Source organism: Pezoporus occidentalis, unplaced genomic scaffold, assembly GCF_034315485.1.
Source record: "Pezoporus occidentalis ecotype Australia unplaced genomic scaffold, CSIRO_AGI_Poc_V1 ctg1271, whole genome shotgun sequence".
NCBI classification, from domain to species: domain Eukaryota; kingdom Metazoa; phylum Chordata; class Aves; order Psittaciformes; family Psittacidae; genus Pezoporus; species Pezoporus occidentalis.
Window position 1 is genome coordinate 1 of NW_026913073.1, and position 15,034 is coordinate 15,034.

Consider the following 15,034-nt stretch of genomic DNA (forward strand, 5'->3'; position numbering starts at 1 on the left):
GGGGACCCGCAGCGGGTACCGGGGGGTGGGGGGTGGGGGGGATGGGGGGGATGGGGGGGGGGGGGATGGGGGGGATGGGGGATAACGGCCACGAGTGGCACAAGAGGGTCCAGCTCCAGCGGGGGGACCCGCAGCGGGTACCGGGGGGTGGGGGGATGGGGGGGGATGTGGGGGGATGGGGGATGTGGGGGGGGATGGGGGATAACGGCCACGAGTGGCACAAGAGGGTCCAGCTCCAGCGGGGGGACCCGCAGCGGGTACCGGGGGGTGGGGGGATGGGGGGGATGGGGGATGGGGGGGGATGGGGGATGGGGGGGGGGATGGGGGATAACGGCCACGAGTGGCACAAGAGGGTCCAGCTCCAGCGGGGGGACCCCCAGCGGGTACGGGGGGGATGGGGGGGGATGGGGGGAATGGGGATGTGGGGGGGGATGGGGGGTGGGGGGGTGATGAGGATGGGGGGGATGGGGATAACGGCCACGAGTGGCACAAGAGGGTCCAGCTCCAGCGGGGGGACCCGCAGCGGGTACCGGGGTGGGGGGGATGGGGGCTATGGGGTACATGGGTGCTATGGGGTAAATGGGTGCTATGGGGTAAATGGGGTACACAGGGGCTATGGGGTACGTGGGGTATCTGTGGGCTATGGGGTCCATGGGTGCTATGGGGTACATGGGGTCCATGGGTGCTATGGGGTCCATGGGGCTGTGGGGTCCATGGGTGCTATGGACGCTATGGGGTCCATGGGTGCTGTGGGTGCTATGGGGTACATGGGGTCCATGGGTGCTGTGGGTGCTATGGGGTTCATGGGTGATATGGGTGCTATGGGGTCCATGGGTGCTATGGACGCTATGTGGTCCATGGGTGCTATGGGGTACCTGGGGTTCATGGGGCTATGGGGTCCATGGGTGCTGCAGGTGCTATGCGGTCCATAGGTGTTATGGGTGCTATGGGTGCTATGGGGTCTATGGGTGCTATGGGGTCCATGGGTGCTATGTGGTCCATGGGTGCTATGGGGTCCATGGGTGCTATGTGGTCCATGGATGCTATGGGTGCTATGGGGTCTATGGGTGCTATGGGGTCCATGGGTGCTATGGGGTCCATGGGTGCTATGGGTGCTATGGGGTCCATGGGTGCTATGGGGTCCATGGGTGCTATGGGTGCTCTGGGGTCCATGGGGTCCATGGGTGCTATGGGGTCCATGGGTGCTCTGGGGTCCATGGCTGCTATGGGGTCCATGGCTGCTATGGGTGCTATGGGTGCTGTGGCGTCCATGGGGTCCATGGGTGCTATGGGGTCTATGGGTGCTATGTGGTCCATGGGTGCTATGGGGTGTCGGGGCCGCCCCCCAGATCATCCACACGTACACGGAGGCCGTGCGCACCGTGGAGCCCTTCAAGGCCACCGGGCGCCCCCACGGGCTCTGGGTCGCCTTCGCCCGCTTCTACGAGGACAACGGGCAGCTGGAGGACGTGAGTGGGCCCCACGCATCTATGGGGCGGCAGCACCCGTCTGTGGGGCAGCACGCAGCTATGGGGCAGCAGCAACCATCTGTGGGGCAGCACGGATCTATGGGGCAGCAGCACCCGTCTGTGGGGCAGCACGCAGCTATGGGGCAGCAGCACCCATCTGTGGGGCAGCACGGATCTATGGGGCAGCACGCATCTATGGGGCAGCAGCACCTGTCTGTGGGGCAGCACCTGTCTATGGGGCAGCACCCATCTGTGGGGCAGCACCCGTCTGTGGGGCAGCACCCGTCTGTGGGGCAGCACGCATCTATGGGGCAGCAGCACCCGTCTATGGGGCAGCACCCGTCTGTGGGGCAGCACCCGTCTGTGGGGCAGCACCTGTCTATGGGGCAGCACCCGTCTGTGGGGCAGCACGCATCTATGGGGCAGCAGCACCCGTTTGTGGGGCAGCACCGTCTGTGGGGCAGCACCCATCTATGGGGCAGCAGCACCCGTCTATGGGGCAGCAGCACCCGTGTGTGGGGCAGCACCCATCTATGGGGCAGCACCCGTCTGTGGGGCAGCACCCGTCTATGGGGCAGCAGCACCCGTCTGTGGGGCAGCACCTGTCTATGGGGCAGCACCCGTCTGTGGGGCAGCACGCATCTATGGGGCAGCAGCACCCGTTTGTGGGGCAGCACCGTCTGTGGGGCAGCACCCATCTATGGGGCAGCAGCACCCGTCTATGGGGCAGCAGCACCCGTTTGTGGGGCAGCACCCATCTATGGGGCAGCACCCGTCTGTGGGGCAGCACACATCTGTGGGGCAGCAGCACCCGTTTGTGGGGCAGCACCCATGTATGGGGCGGCACCCGTGTATGGGGCAGCACCTGTCTACTATGGGGCAGCACCTGTCTGTGGGGCAGCACCCGTCTGTGGGGCAGCACCTGTCTATGGGGCAGCATACATCTATGGGGTGGCACGCATCTATGGGGCGGCAGCACCCATCTATGGGGTAGCATGCATCTATGGGGCAGCACCCATCTATGGGGCAGCACCCATCTATGGGGCAGCGGCACACATCTATGGGGTAGCATGCATCTATGGGGCAGCACCCATCTATGGGGCAGCAGTACCCATCTATGGGGCGGCAGCACCCGTCTGTGGGGACCCACATCCCAACTGGGATGGCCCTGTCCCCATGGGCCCGTCCCCACATCCCCTGCCCCATGGCCCTGCCCCCCATCCCCACGGCCCCACATCCCCTGCCCCATGGCCCTGCCCCCCATCCCCATGGCCCTGCCCCATGGCCCTGCCCCATGGCTCTGCCCCCCATCCCCATCCCTATGGCCTGCCCCATGGCCCTGCCCCCCATCCCCTGCCCCACATCCCTGCCCCACATCCCCATGGCCCTGCCCCATGGCGCTGCCCCATTGCGCTCCCCATGGCCCTGCCCCATGGCCCTGCCCCATGGCTCTGCCCCATAGCGCTCCCCATGGCCCTGCCCCATGGCTCTGCCTCATAGCGCTCCCCATGGCCCTGCCCCATGGCTCTGCCCCATAGCGCTGCCCCTTGGCGCTCCCCATGGCCCTGCCCCATGGCTCTGCCCCATGGCGCTCCCCCATAGCGCTCCCCATGGCCCTGCCCCATGGCCCTGCCCCACATCCCCTGCCCCCCATCCCCATCCCCATGGCCCTGCCCCCCATCCCCATCCCCATGGCCCTGCCCCCCATTCCCATCCCCATGGCCCTGCCCCATGGCCCTGCCCCACATCCCCATGGCTGCCCCACATCCCTGCCCCACATCCCCATCCCCATGGCCCTGCCCCCCATCCCCATGGCCCTGCCCCATGGCCCTGCCCCCCATCCCCATGGCCCTGCCCCATGGCCCTGCCCCATGGCTGCCCCACATCCCTGCCCCACATCCCCATCCCCATGGCCCTGCCCCATGGCTGCCCCCCATCCCTGCCCTGTGCCCCCCAGGCTCGCACCATCCTGGCCAAGGCCACCCGGGTTCGGTTCCGCCACGTCGAGGACCTGGCGGCCGTGTGGTGCGAGTACGGCGAGATGGAGCTGAGGCACCGCAACTACGAGGAGGCGCTGAGCATCCTGCGGGTGAGCCCCTGCGCTGCCCCACATTGACCCATGGAGACCCATAGGGACACATAGAGACACATAGAACCCTATAGCACCCATAGACACACATAGAGACACATAGCGCAACTACGAGGAGGCGCTGAGCATCCTGCGGGTGAGCCCCTGCGCTGCCCCACATTGACCCATAGAGACCCATAGAGACCCACATTGACCCATAGAGACCCATAGAGACACATAGAGACACATAGAGACACATAGAGACACATAGAACCCTATAGCACACATAGGGACACATAGAGACACATAGAACCCTATAGCACACATAGAGACACATAGCGCAACTACGAGGAGGCGCTGAGCATCCTGCGGGTGAGCGCACCCATGGCTGCCCCATAGAGACCCATGGAGACCCACAGAGACCTATAGCACCCATAGAGACACATAGACACCCATAGAGACACATACGGATCCATAGAGACCCATAGAGACACATAGACACCCATAGAGACACATACGGATCCATAGAGACACAAAGAGACCCATAGAGACCCATAGAGACCCATAGAGACACATAGAGACACATAGAGACACATAGAGACCCATAGAGACCCATAGGGACACATAGAGACACATAGAGACACATAGAGACACATAGAGACACATAACGCAACTACGAGGAGGCGCTGAGCATCATGCGGGTGAGCCCCTGCGCTGCCCCATAGAGACCCATGGAGACCCATAGAGACCTATAGAGACCTATAGCATCCATAGAGACACATAGAGACCCATAGAGACACATAGGGATCCATAGAGACACATAGAGACACATAGAGACCCATAGAGACACATAGAGACCATAGAGACACATAGGGACACATAGAGATCCATAGAACCCTATAGCACCCATAGCACCCATGCGCCTCTGGTCCATGCTGGCCGACCATAACCTGGGTGCACCCCAGGTGGGTCCTCCCCCAGCGAGCCACCGCACTCCCTGCCCGCCGCGCCGAGTACTTCGACAGCTCCGAGCCCGTCCAGAACCGGCTCTACAAGAGCCTGCGCCTCTGGTCCATGCTGGCCGACCTGGAGGAGAGCCTGGGCACCTTCCAGGTGGGTCCTGCCCCATAGCGCCCCATAGCGCCCCATAGCATCCGCCCCATAGCACCCACCTCATAGCATCCCATAGCATCCCATAGCACCCCACTGCGCCTCTGGTCCATGCTGGCCGACCTGGAGGAGAGCCTGGGCACCTTCCAGGTGGGTCCTGCCCCATAGCGCCCCATAGCATAGCATCCATAGCCCCATAGCACCCATCCCATAGCATCCCATAGCACCCATAGCATCCCACTGCGCCTCTGGTCCATGCTGGCTGACCTGGAGGAGAGCCTGGGCACCTTCCAGGTGGGTCCTGCCCCATAGCGCCCCATAGCGCCCCATAGCATCCGCCCCATAGCACCCACCTCATAGCATCCCATAGCACCCATAGCATCCCACTGCGCCTCTGGTCCATGCTGGCCGACCTGGAGGAGAGCCTGGGCACCTTCCAGGTGGGTCCTGCCCCATAGCGCCCCATAGCGCCCCATAGCATCCGCCCCATAGCACCCACCTCATAGCATCCCATAGCACCCATAGCACCCATCCCATAGCATCCCATAGCACCCATAGCACCCCACTGCGCCTCTGGTCCATGCTGGCCGACCTGGAGGAGAGCCTGGGCACCTTCCAGGTGGGTCCTGCCCCATAGCGACCCATAGCGCCCCATAGCATCTGCCCCATAGCACCCATAGCACCCATCCCATAGCATCCCATAGCACCCATAGCATCCCACTGCGCCTCTGGTCCATGCTGGCTGACCTGGAGGAGAGCCTGGGCACCTTCCAGGTGGGTCCTGCCCCATAGCGCCCCATAGCGCCCCATAGCATCCGCCCCATAGCACCCACCTCATAGCATCCCATAGCACCCATAGCATCCCACTGCGCCTCTGGTCCATGCTGGCCGACCTGGAGGAGAGCCTGGGCACCTTCCAGGTGGGTCCTGCCCCATAGCGCCCCATAGCGCCCCATAGCATCCGCCCCATAGCACCCACCTCATAGCATCCCATAGCATCCCATAGCACCCCACTGCGCCTCTGGTCCATGCTGGCCGACCTGGAGGAGAGCCTGGGCACCTTCCAGGTGGGTCCTGCCCCATAGCGCCCCATAGCGCCCCATAGCATCTGCCCCATAGCACCCATAGCACCCATCCCATAGCATCCCATAGCACCCATAGCATCCCACTGCGCCTCTGGTCCATGCTGGCTGACCTGGAGGAGAGCCTGGGCACCTTCCAGGTGGGTCCTGCCCCATAGCGCCCCATAGCGCCCCATAGCATCCGCCCCATAGCACCCACCTCATAGCATCCCATAGCACCCATAGCATCCCACTGCGCCTCTGGTCCATGCTGGCCGACCTGGAGGAGAGCCTGGGCACCTTCCAGGTGGGTCCTGCCCCATAGCGCCCCATAGCACCCCATAGCATCCGCCCCATAGCACCCACCTCATAGCATCCCATAGCACCCATAGCACCCATCCCATAGCATCCCATAGCACCCATAGCACCCCACTGCGCCTCTGGTCCATGCTGGCCGACCTGGAGGAGAGCCTGGGCACCTTCCAGGTGGGTCCTGCCCCATAGCGCCCCATAGCATCCGCCCCATAGCACCCACCTCATAGCATCCCATAGCACCCCACTGCGCCTCTGGTCCATGCTGGCCGACCTGGAGGAGAGCCTGGGCACCTTCCAGGTGGGTCCTGCCCCATAGCGACCCATAGCATCCGCCCTATAGCACCCATAGCACCCACCTCATAGCATCCCATAGCACCCATAGGACCCATAGCATTCACACCATGTGTGGGTGATGATGGGTGCTGGGTGCTGGGTGCTGATGAGTGCCGATGGGTACTAATGTGTGCTGGGTACTGATGGGTTCTGGGTGCTGCTGGGTGCTGCTGGGTACTGCTGGGTGCTGGGTGCTGATGGGTGCTGGGTGCTGCTGGGTGCTGGGTACTGATGGGTTCTGGGTGCTGATGGGTGCTGATGGGTACTGATGGGTACTGATGGGTGCTGGGTACTGATGGATGCTGGGTGCTGATGGGTGCTGGGTACTGATGGGTGCTGGGTGCTGATGGGTGCTGGGTGCTGATGGGTACTGGTGGGTGCTGGGTGCTGGGTGCTGGGTGCCACTGGGTGCTGCTGGGTGCTGGGTACTGATGGCTGCTGGGTACTGATGGCTGCTGGGTGCTGCTGGGTGCCGATGGGTGCTGGGTGCTGGGTGCTGATGGGTGCTGGGTGCTGATGGATGCTGATGGGTGCTGATGGGTGCTGGGTGCCGGGCGCTGCTGGGTGCTGGATGCTGATGGGTGCTGATGGGTGCTGGGTGCTGGGTGCTGCTGGGTGCCGGGCGCTGCTGGGTGCTGCTGGGTGCTGGGTGCTGGGTGCCGGGCACTGTTGGGTGCTGGGTGCCGGGTACTGATGGGTGCTGGGTGCTGGGCACTGTTGGGTGCTGGGTGCTGGGTGCCGGGCACTGTTGGGTGCTGGGTGCCGGGTACTGATGGGTGCTGGGTGCTGGGCACTGATGGGTGCTGGGTGCTGGGCGCTGATGGGTGCTGGGTGCTGATGGGTGCTGGGTGCTGGGCACTGATGGGTGCTGGGTGCTGGGTGCTGGGTGCCGGGCACTGTTGGGTGCTGGGTGCTGGGCGCTGATGGGTGCTGGGTGCTGCTGGGTGCTGGGTGCTGGGTGCCGGGCACTGTTGGGTGCTGGGTGGTGCTGGGTGCTGGGTGCTGGGCGCTGCTGGGTGCTGGGTGCTGCTGGGTGCTGGGTGCTGGGTGCCGGGTGCTGATGGGTGCTGGGTGCTGTGTGTTGGGTGCTGGGTGCCGGGCACTGACCCGTTGCCGCGCCGCAGTCGACCAAGGCCGTGTACGAGCGCATCCTGGACCTGCGCATCGCCACCCCCCAGATCGTCATCAACTACGGGCTCTGCCTCGAGGAGAGAGGGTACTTCGAGGAGAGCTTCAAGGTGGGGGAGGGGCGGCGGCGGGGGGGGGGGGATGGGCACTGTGTCACTGCTCACTGCTCTCACTGGTGTCACTGCTCTCACTGGTGTCACTGGTGTCACTGCTCTCACTGCTCTCACTGGTGTCACTGCTCTCACTGGTGTCACTGCTCTCACTGCTCTCACTGGTGTCACTGGTGTCACTGCTCTCACTGCTCTCACTGGTATCACTGGTGTCACTGGTCTCACTGCTCTCACTGGTGTCACTGCTCTCACTGGTGTCACTGGTGTCACTGCTCTCACTGGTGTCACTGCTCTCACTGCTCTCACTGCTCTCACTGGTGTCACTGCTCTCACTCGTGTCACTGCTCTCACTGCTCTCACTGCTCTCACTGGTGTCACTGGTGTCACTGCTCTCACTGGTGTCACTGCTCTCACTGCTCTCACTGCTCTCACTGGTGTCACTGGTCTCACTGCTCTCACTGCTCTCACTGGTGTCACTGCTTTCACTGCTCTCACTGCTCTCACTGCTCTCACTGGTGTCACTGCTCTCACTGGTGTCACTGCTCTCACTGGTGTCACTGCTCTCACTGGTGTCACTGGTGTTTCTCACTGGTGTCACTGCTCTCACTGCTCTCACTGCTCTCACTGGTGTCACTGGTGTCACTGCTCTCACTGGTGTCACTGCTCTCACTGCTCTCACTGCTCTCACTGCTCTCACTGGTGTCACTGCTCTCACTGCTCTCACTGGTGTCACTGCTTTCACTGCTCTCACTGCTCTCACTGCTCTCACTGCTCTCACTGGTGTCACTGGTGTCACTGCTCTCACTGCTCTCACTGGTGTCACTGGTGTCACTGCTCTCACTGCTCTCACTGGTGTCACTGGTGTCACTGCTCTCACTGCTCTCACTGGTGTCACTGGTGTCACTGATGTCACTGCTCTCACCGGTGTCCCCGGTGTCCCGCAGGCATACGAGCGGGGGGTGTCCCTGTTCCGGTGGCCGGCCGTGGCTGACATCTGGCTCACGTACTGCTCTCACTGCTCTCACTGGTGTCACTGGTGTCACTGCTCTCACTGCTCTCACTGCTCTCACTGGTGTCACTGCTCTCACTGCTCTCACTGGTGTTTCTCACTGCTCTCACTGGTGTCACTGCTCTCACTGCTCTCACTGGTGTCACTGCTTTCACTGCTCTCACTGCTCTCACTGCTCTCACTGCTCTCACTGGTGTCACTGCTCTCACTGGTGTCACTGCTCTCACTGGTGTCACTGCTCTCACTGCTCTCACTGGTGTCACTGCTCTCACTGGTGTCACTGCTCTCACTGCTCTCACTGGTGTCACTGCTCTCACTGCTCTCACTGATGTCACTGGTGTCACTGGTGTCACTGCTCTCACTGGTGTCACTGCTCTCACTGGTGTCACTGCTCTCACTGCTCTCACTGGTGTCACTGGTGTCACTGCTCTCACTGGTGTCACTGCTCTCACTGCTCTCACTGCTCTCACTGGTGTCACTGCTCTCACTGGTGTCACTGCTTTCACTGCTCTCACTGCTCTCACTGCTCTCACTGGTGTCACTGCTCTCACTGCTCTCACTGGTGTTTCTCACTGCTCTCACTGGTGTCACTGCTCTCACTGCTCTCACTGCTCTCACTGGTGTCACTGCTTTCACTGCTCTCACTGCTCTCACTGCTCTCACTGGTGTCACTGCTCTCACTGGTGTCACTGCTCTCACTGGTGTCACTGCTCTCACTGCTCTCACTGGTGTCACTGGTGTCACTGCTCTCACTGCTCTCACTGCTCTCACTGGTGTCACTGCTCTCACTGCTCTCACTGGTGTCACTGCTCTCACTGCTCTCACTGATGTCACTGGTGTCACTGGTGTCACTGCTCTCACTGGTGTCACTGCTCTCACTGGTGTCACTGCTCTCACTGCTCTCACTGGTGTCACTGGTGTCACTGCTCTCACTGGTGTCACTGCTCTCACTGCTCTCACTGCTCTCACTGGTGTCACTGCTCTCACTGGTGTCACTGCTTTCACTGCTCTCACTGCTCTCACTGCTCTCACTGGTGTCACTGCTCTCACTGCTCTCACTGGTGTTTCTCACTGCTCTCACTGGTGTCACTGCTCTCACTGCTCTCACTGCTCTCACTGGTGTCACTGCTTTCACTGCTCTCACTGCTCTCACTGCTCTCACTGGTGTCACTGCTCTCACTGGTGTCACTGCTCTCACTGGTGTCACTGCTCTCACTGCTCTCACTGGTGTCACTGGTGTCACTGCTCTCACTGCTCTCACTGCTCTCACTGGTGTCACTGCTCTCACTGCTCTCACTGGTGTCACTGCTCTCACTGCTCTCACTGATGTCACTGGTGTCACTGGTGTCACTGCTCTCACTGGTGTCACTGCTCTCACTGGTGTCACTGCTCTCACTGCTCTCACTGGTGTCACTGGTGTCACTGCTCTCACTGGTGTCACTGCTCTCACTGCTCTCACTGCTCTCACTGGTGTCACTGCTCTCACTGGTGTCACTGCTTTCACTGCTCTCACTGCTCTCACTGCTCTCACTGGTGTCACTGCTCTCACTGGTGTCACTGCTCTCACTGCTCTCACTGGTGTTTCTCACTGCTCTCACTGGTGTCACTGCTCTCACTGCTCTCACTGCTCTCACTGGTGTCACTGCTTTCACTGCTCTCACTGCTCTCACTGCTCTCACTGCTCTCACTGGTGTCACTGCTCTCACTGGTGTCACTGCTCTCACTGGTGTCACTGCTCTCACTGCTCTCACTGGTGTCACTGGTGTCACTGCTCTCACTGCTCTCACTGCTCTCACTGGTGTCACTGCTCTCACTGCTCTCACTGGTGTCACTGCTCTCACTGCTCTCACTGATGTCACTGGTGTCACTGGTGTCACTGCTCTCACTGCTCTCACTGATGTCACTGGTGTCACTGGTGTCACTGCTCTCACTGGTGTCACTGCTCTCACTGGTGTCACTGCTCTCACTGCTCTCACTGGTGTCACTGGTGTCACTGCTCTCACTGGTGTCACTGCTCTCACTGCTCTCACTGCTCTCACTGGTGTCACTGCTCTCACTGGTGTCACTGCTTTCACTGCTCTCACTGCTCTCACTGCTCTCACTGGTGTCACTGCTCTCACTGGTGTCACTGCTCTCACTGCTCTCACTGGTGTTTCTCACTGCTCTCACTGGTGTCACTGCTCTCACTGCTCTCACTGCTCTCACTGGTGTCACTGCTTTCACTGCTCTCACTGCTCTCACTGCTCTCACTGCTCTCACTGGTGTCACTGCTCTCACTGGTGTCACTGCTCTCACTGGTGTCACTGCTCTCACTGCTCTCACTGGTGTCACTGGTGTCACTGCTCTCACTGCTCTCACTGCTCTCACTGGTGTCACTGCTCTCACTGCTCTCACTGGTGTCACTGCTCTCACTGCTCTCACTGATGTCACTGGTGTCACTGGTGTCACTGCTCTCACTGGTGTCACTGCTCTCACTGGTGTCACTGCTCTCACTGCTCTCACTGGTGTCACTGGTGTCACTGCTCTCACTGGTGTCACTGCTCTCACTGCTCTCACTGCTCTCACTGGTGTCACTGCTCTCACTGGTGTCACTGCTTTCACTGCTCTCACTGCTCTCACTGCTCTCACTGGTGTCACTGCTCTCACTGCTCTCACTGGTGTTTCTCACTGCTCTCACTGGTGTCACTGCTCTCACTGCTCTCACTGCTCTCACTGGTGTCACTGCTTTCACTGCTCTCACTGCTCTCACTGGTGTCACTGCTCTCACTGGTGTCACTGCTCTCACTGGTGTCACTGCTCTCACTGCTCTCACTGGTGTCACTGGTGTCACTGCTCTCACTGCTCTCACTGCTCTCACTGGTGTCACTGCTCTCACTGCTCTCACTGGTGTCACTGCTCTCACTGCTCTCACTGATGTCACTGGTGTCACTGGTGTCACTGCTCTCACTGGTGTCACTGCTCTCACTGGTGTCACTGCTCTCACTGCTCTCACTGGTGTCACTGGTGTCACTGCTCTCACTGGTGTCACTGCTCTCACTGCTCTCACTGCTCTCACTGGTGTCACTGCTCTCACTGGTGTCACTGCTTTCACTGCTCTCACTGCTCTCACTGCTCTCACTGGTGTCACTGCTCTCACTGGTGTCACTGCTCTCACTGCTCTCACTGGTGTTTCTCACTGCTCTCACTGGTGTCACTGCTCTCACTGCTCTCACTGCTCTCACTGGTGTCACTGCTTTCACTGCTCTCACTGCTCTCACTGCTCTCACTGCTCTCACTGGTGTCACTGCTCTCACTGGTGTCACTGCTCTCACTGGTGTCACTGCTCTCACTGCTCTCACTGGTGTCACTGGTGTCACTGCTCTCACTGCTCTCACTGCTCTCACTGGTGTCACTGCTCTCACTGCTCTCACTGGTGTCACTGCTCTCACTGCTCTCACTGATGTCACTGGTGTCACTGGTGTCACTGCTCTCACTGCTCTCACTGATGTCACTGGTGTCACTGGTGTCACTGCTCTCACTGGTGTCACTGCTCTCACTGGTGTCACTGCTCTCACTGCTCTCACTGGTGTCACTGGTGTCACTGCTCTCACTGGTGTCACTGCTCTCACTGCTCTCACTGCTCTCACTGGTGTCACTGCTCTCACTGGTGTCACTGCTTTCACTGCTCTCACTGCTCTCACTGCTCTCACTGGTGTCACTGCTCTCACTGGTGTCACTGCTCTCACTGCTCTCACTGGTGTTTCTCACTGCTCTCACTGGTGTCACTGCTCTCACTGCTCTCACTGCTCTCACTGGTGTCACTGCTTTCACTGCTCTCACTGCTCTCACTGCTCTCACTGCTCTCACTGGTGTCACTGCTCTCACTGGTGTCACTGCTCTCACTGGTGTCACTGCTCTCACTGCTCTCACTGGTGTCACTGCTCTCACTGCTCTCACTGCTCTCACTGGTGTCACTGCTCTCACTGCTCTCACTGGTGTCACTGCTCTCACTGCTCTCACTGATGTCACTGGTGTCACTGGTGTCACTGCTCTCACTGGTGTCACTGCTCTCACTGGTGTCACTGCTCTCACTGCTCTCACTGGTGTCACTGGTGTCACTGCTCTCACTGGTGTCACTGCTCTCACTGCTCTCACTGCTCTCACTGGTGTCACTGCTCTCACTGGTGTCACTGCTTTCACTGCTCTCACTGCTCTCACTGCTCTCACTGGTGTCACTGCTCTCACTGCTCTCACTGGTGTCACTGCTTTCACTGCTCTCACTGCTCTCACTGCTCTCACTGCTCTCACTGGTGTCACTGGTGTCACTGCTCTCACTGCTCTCACTGGTGTCACTGGTGTCACTGCTCTCACTGCTCTCACTGGTGTCACTGGTGTCACTGCTCTCACTGCTCTCACTGGTGTCACTGGTGTCACTGATGTCACTGCTCTCACCGGTGTCCCCGGTGTCCCGCAGGCATACGAGCGGGGGGTGTCCCTGTTCCGGTGGCCGGCCGTGGCTGACATCTGGCTCACGTACTGCTCTCACTGCTCTCACTGCTCTCACTGGTGTCACTGCTCTCACTGGTGTCACTGGTGTCACTGCTCTCACTGCTCTCACTGCTCTCACTGGTGTCACTGCTCTCACTGGTGTCACTGCTCTCACTGCTCTCACTGCTCTCACTGGTGTCACTGGTGTCACTGCTCTCACTGCTCTCACTGGTGTCACTGCTCTCACTGCTCTCACTGGTGTCACTGCTCTCACTGCTCTCACTGCTCTCACTGGTCTCACTGGTGTCACTGCTCTCACTGCTCTCACTGCTCTCACTGGTGTCACTGGTGTCACTGGTGTCACTGGTGTCACTGCTCTCACTGCTCTCACTGGTGTCACTGGTGTTTCTCACTGGTGTCACTGCTCTCACTGCTCTCACTGCTCTCACTGGTGTCACTGCTCTCACTGGTGTCACTGCTTTCACTGCTCTCACTGCTCTCACTGCTCTCACTGGTGTCACTGCTCTCACTGGTGTCACTGCTCTCACTGCTCTCACTGGTGTTTCTCACTGCTCTCACTGGTGTCACTGCTCTCACTGCTCTCACTGCTCTCACTGGTGTCACTGCTTTCACTGCTCTCACTGCTCTCACTGCTCTCACTGCTCTCACTGGTGTCACTGCTCTCACTGGTGTCACTGCTCTCGCTCTCACTGCTCTCACTGGTGTCACTGGTGTTTCTCACTGGTGTTACTGGTGTCCCGCAGGCGTACGAGCGGGGGGTGTCCCTGTTCCGGTGGCCGGCCGTGGCTGACATCTGGCTCACGTACCTCACCAAGTTCGTGGCCCGCTACGGGGGCCGCAAGCTGGAGCGGGCGCGGGACCTCTTCGAGCAGGCGCTGGATGGGTGCCCCCCCCGGCACGCCAAGAGTGGGTGCAATGGGGTGGGGGGGTGAATGGTGGGGATCCCATCGGGGGTGGCTGGCACCTGGGGCGTGGGGGGTGTCAGTGGGGGGTGATGGATGCTGGGGGTGCCAGTGGGGGGTAATGGGTGCTGATGGGTGCCAGTGGGTGCTGGGGGTGCCAGTGGGGGGTGATGGGTGCTGGGGGTGCCAGTGGGGGGTAATGGGTGCTGATGGGTGCTGGGGGGGTAATGGGTGCTGGGGGTGCCAGTGGGGGGTAATGGGTGCTGATGGGTGCTGGGGGTGTCAGTGGGGGGTGATGGGTGCTGGGGGTGCCACTGGGTGCTGGGCGTGCCAGTGGGGGGTAATGGGATCTGCGGGTACCAGTGGGCGCCCATGGGTGCTCTGGGTGTCTCTGGGTGCCCATGGGTGCTATGGGTGCTATGGGTGTATATGGGTGCTATGGGTGCTCTGGGTGTCTATGGGTGTCTAAGGATGTCTATGGTTGTCTATGGGTGTCTTTGGGTGTCTATGGGTGTCTATGGGTGTCTATGGGTGTCTATGGGTGCTATGGGTGTCTATGGATGTCTATGGGTGTCTATGGGTGTCTATGGGTGCTATGGGTGTCTATGGGTGTCTATGGGTGTCTATGGGTGTCTATGGGTGCTATGGGTGTCTATGGATGTCTATGGATGTCTATGGGTGCTCTGGGTGTCTATGGGTGTCTATGGGTGCTGTGGGTGTGTATGGGTGCCTATGGATGTCTATGGTTGTCTATGGGTGTCTATGGATGTCTATGGATGTCTATGGGTGTGTATGGGTGTCTGTGGGTGCTATGGGTGTCTATGGATGTCTATGGGTGCTATGGATGTCTATGGATGTCTATGGGTGTCTATGGGTGTCTATGGGTGTCTGTGGATGTCTATGGATGTCTATGGGTGTTTATGGGTGCCCATGGGTGCTCTGGGTGTCTATGGGTGCCCATGGGTGCTATGGGTGTCTATGGGTGCTCTGGGTATCTATGGGTGTCTATGGGTGCTATGGGTGTCTGTGGGTGCTATGGGT

At 60.2% G+C, this 15,034-nt stretch overlaps 1 protein-coding gene across 1 annotated transcript; it reads left to right on the top strand.

Annotated features, from left to right (window-relative positions):
- Positions 1 to 320: 320 nt before the first annotated feature.
- LOC134158205 (pre-mRNA-splicing factor SYF1-like) lies at positions 321 to 14,011 on the top strand (the record flags this gene model as incomplete). Its single annotated transcript, XM_062607944.1, has 6 exons — positions 321 to 383; positions 1,350 to 1,469; positions 3,427 to 3,558; positions 4,519 to 4,650; positions 7,481 to 7,594; positions 13,835 to 14,011. Coding segments are annotated over exons 1-6 (738 nt in total), but the record flags the coding sequence as incomplete, so codon positions are not given.
- Between the last annotated feature and the right edge of the window lie 1,023 nt (positions 14,012 to 15,034).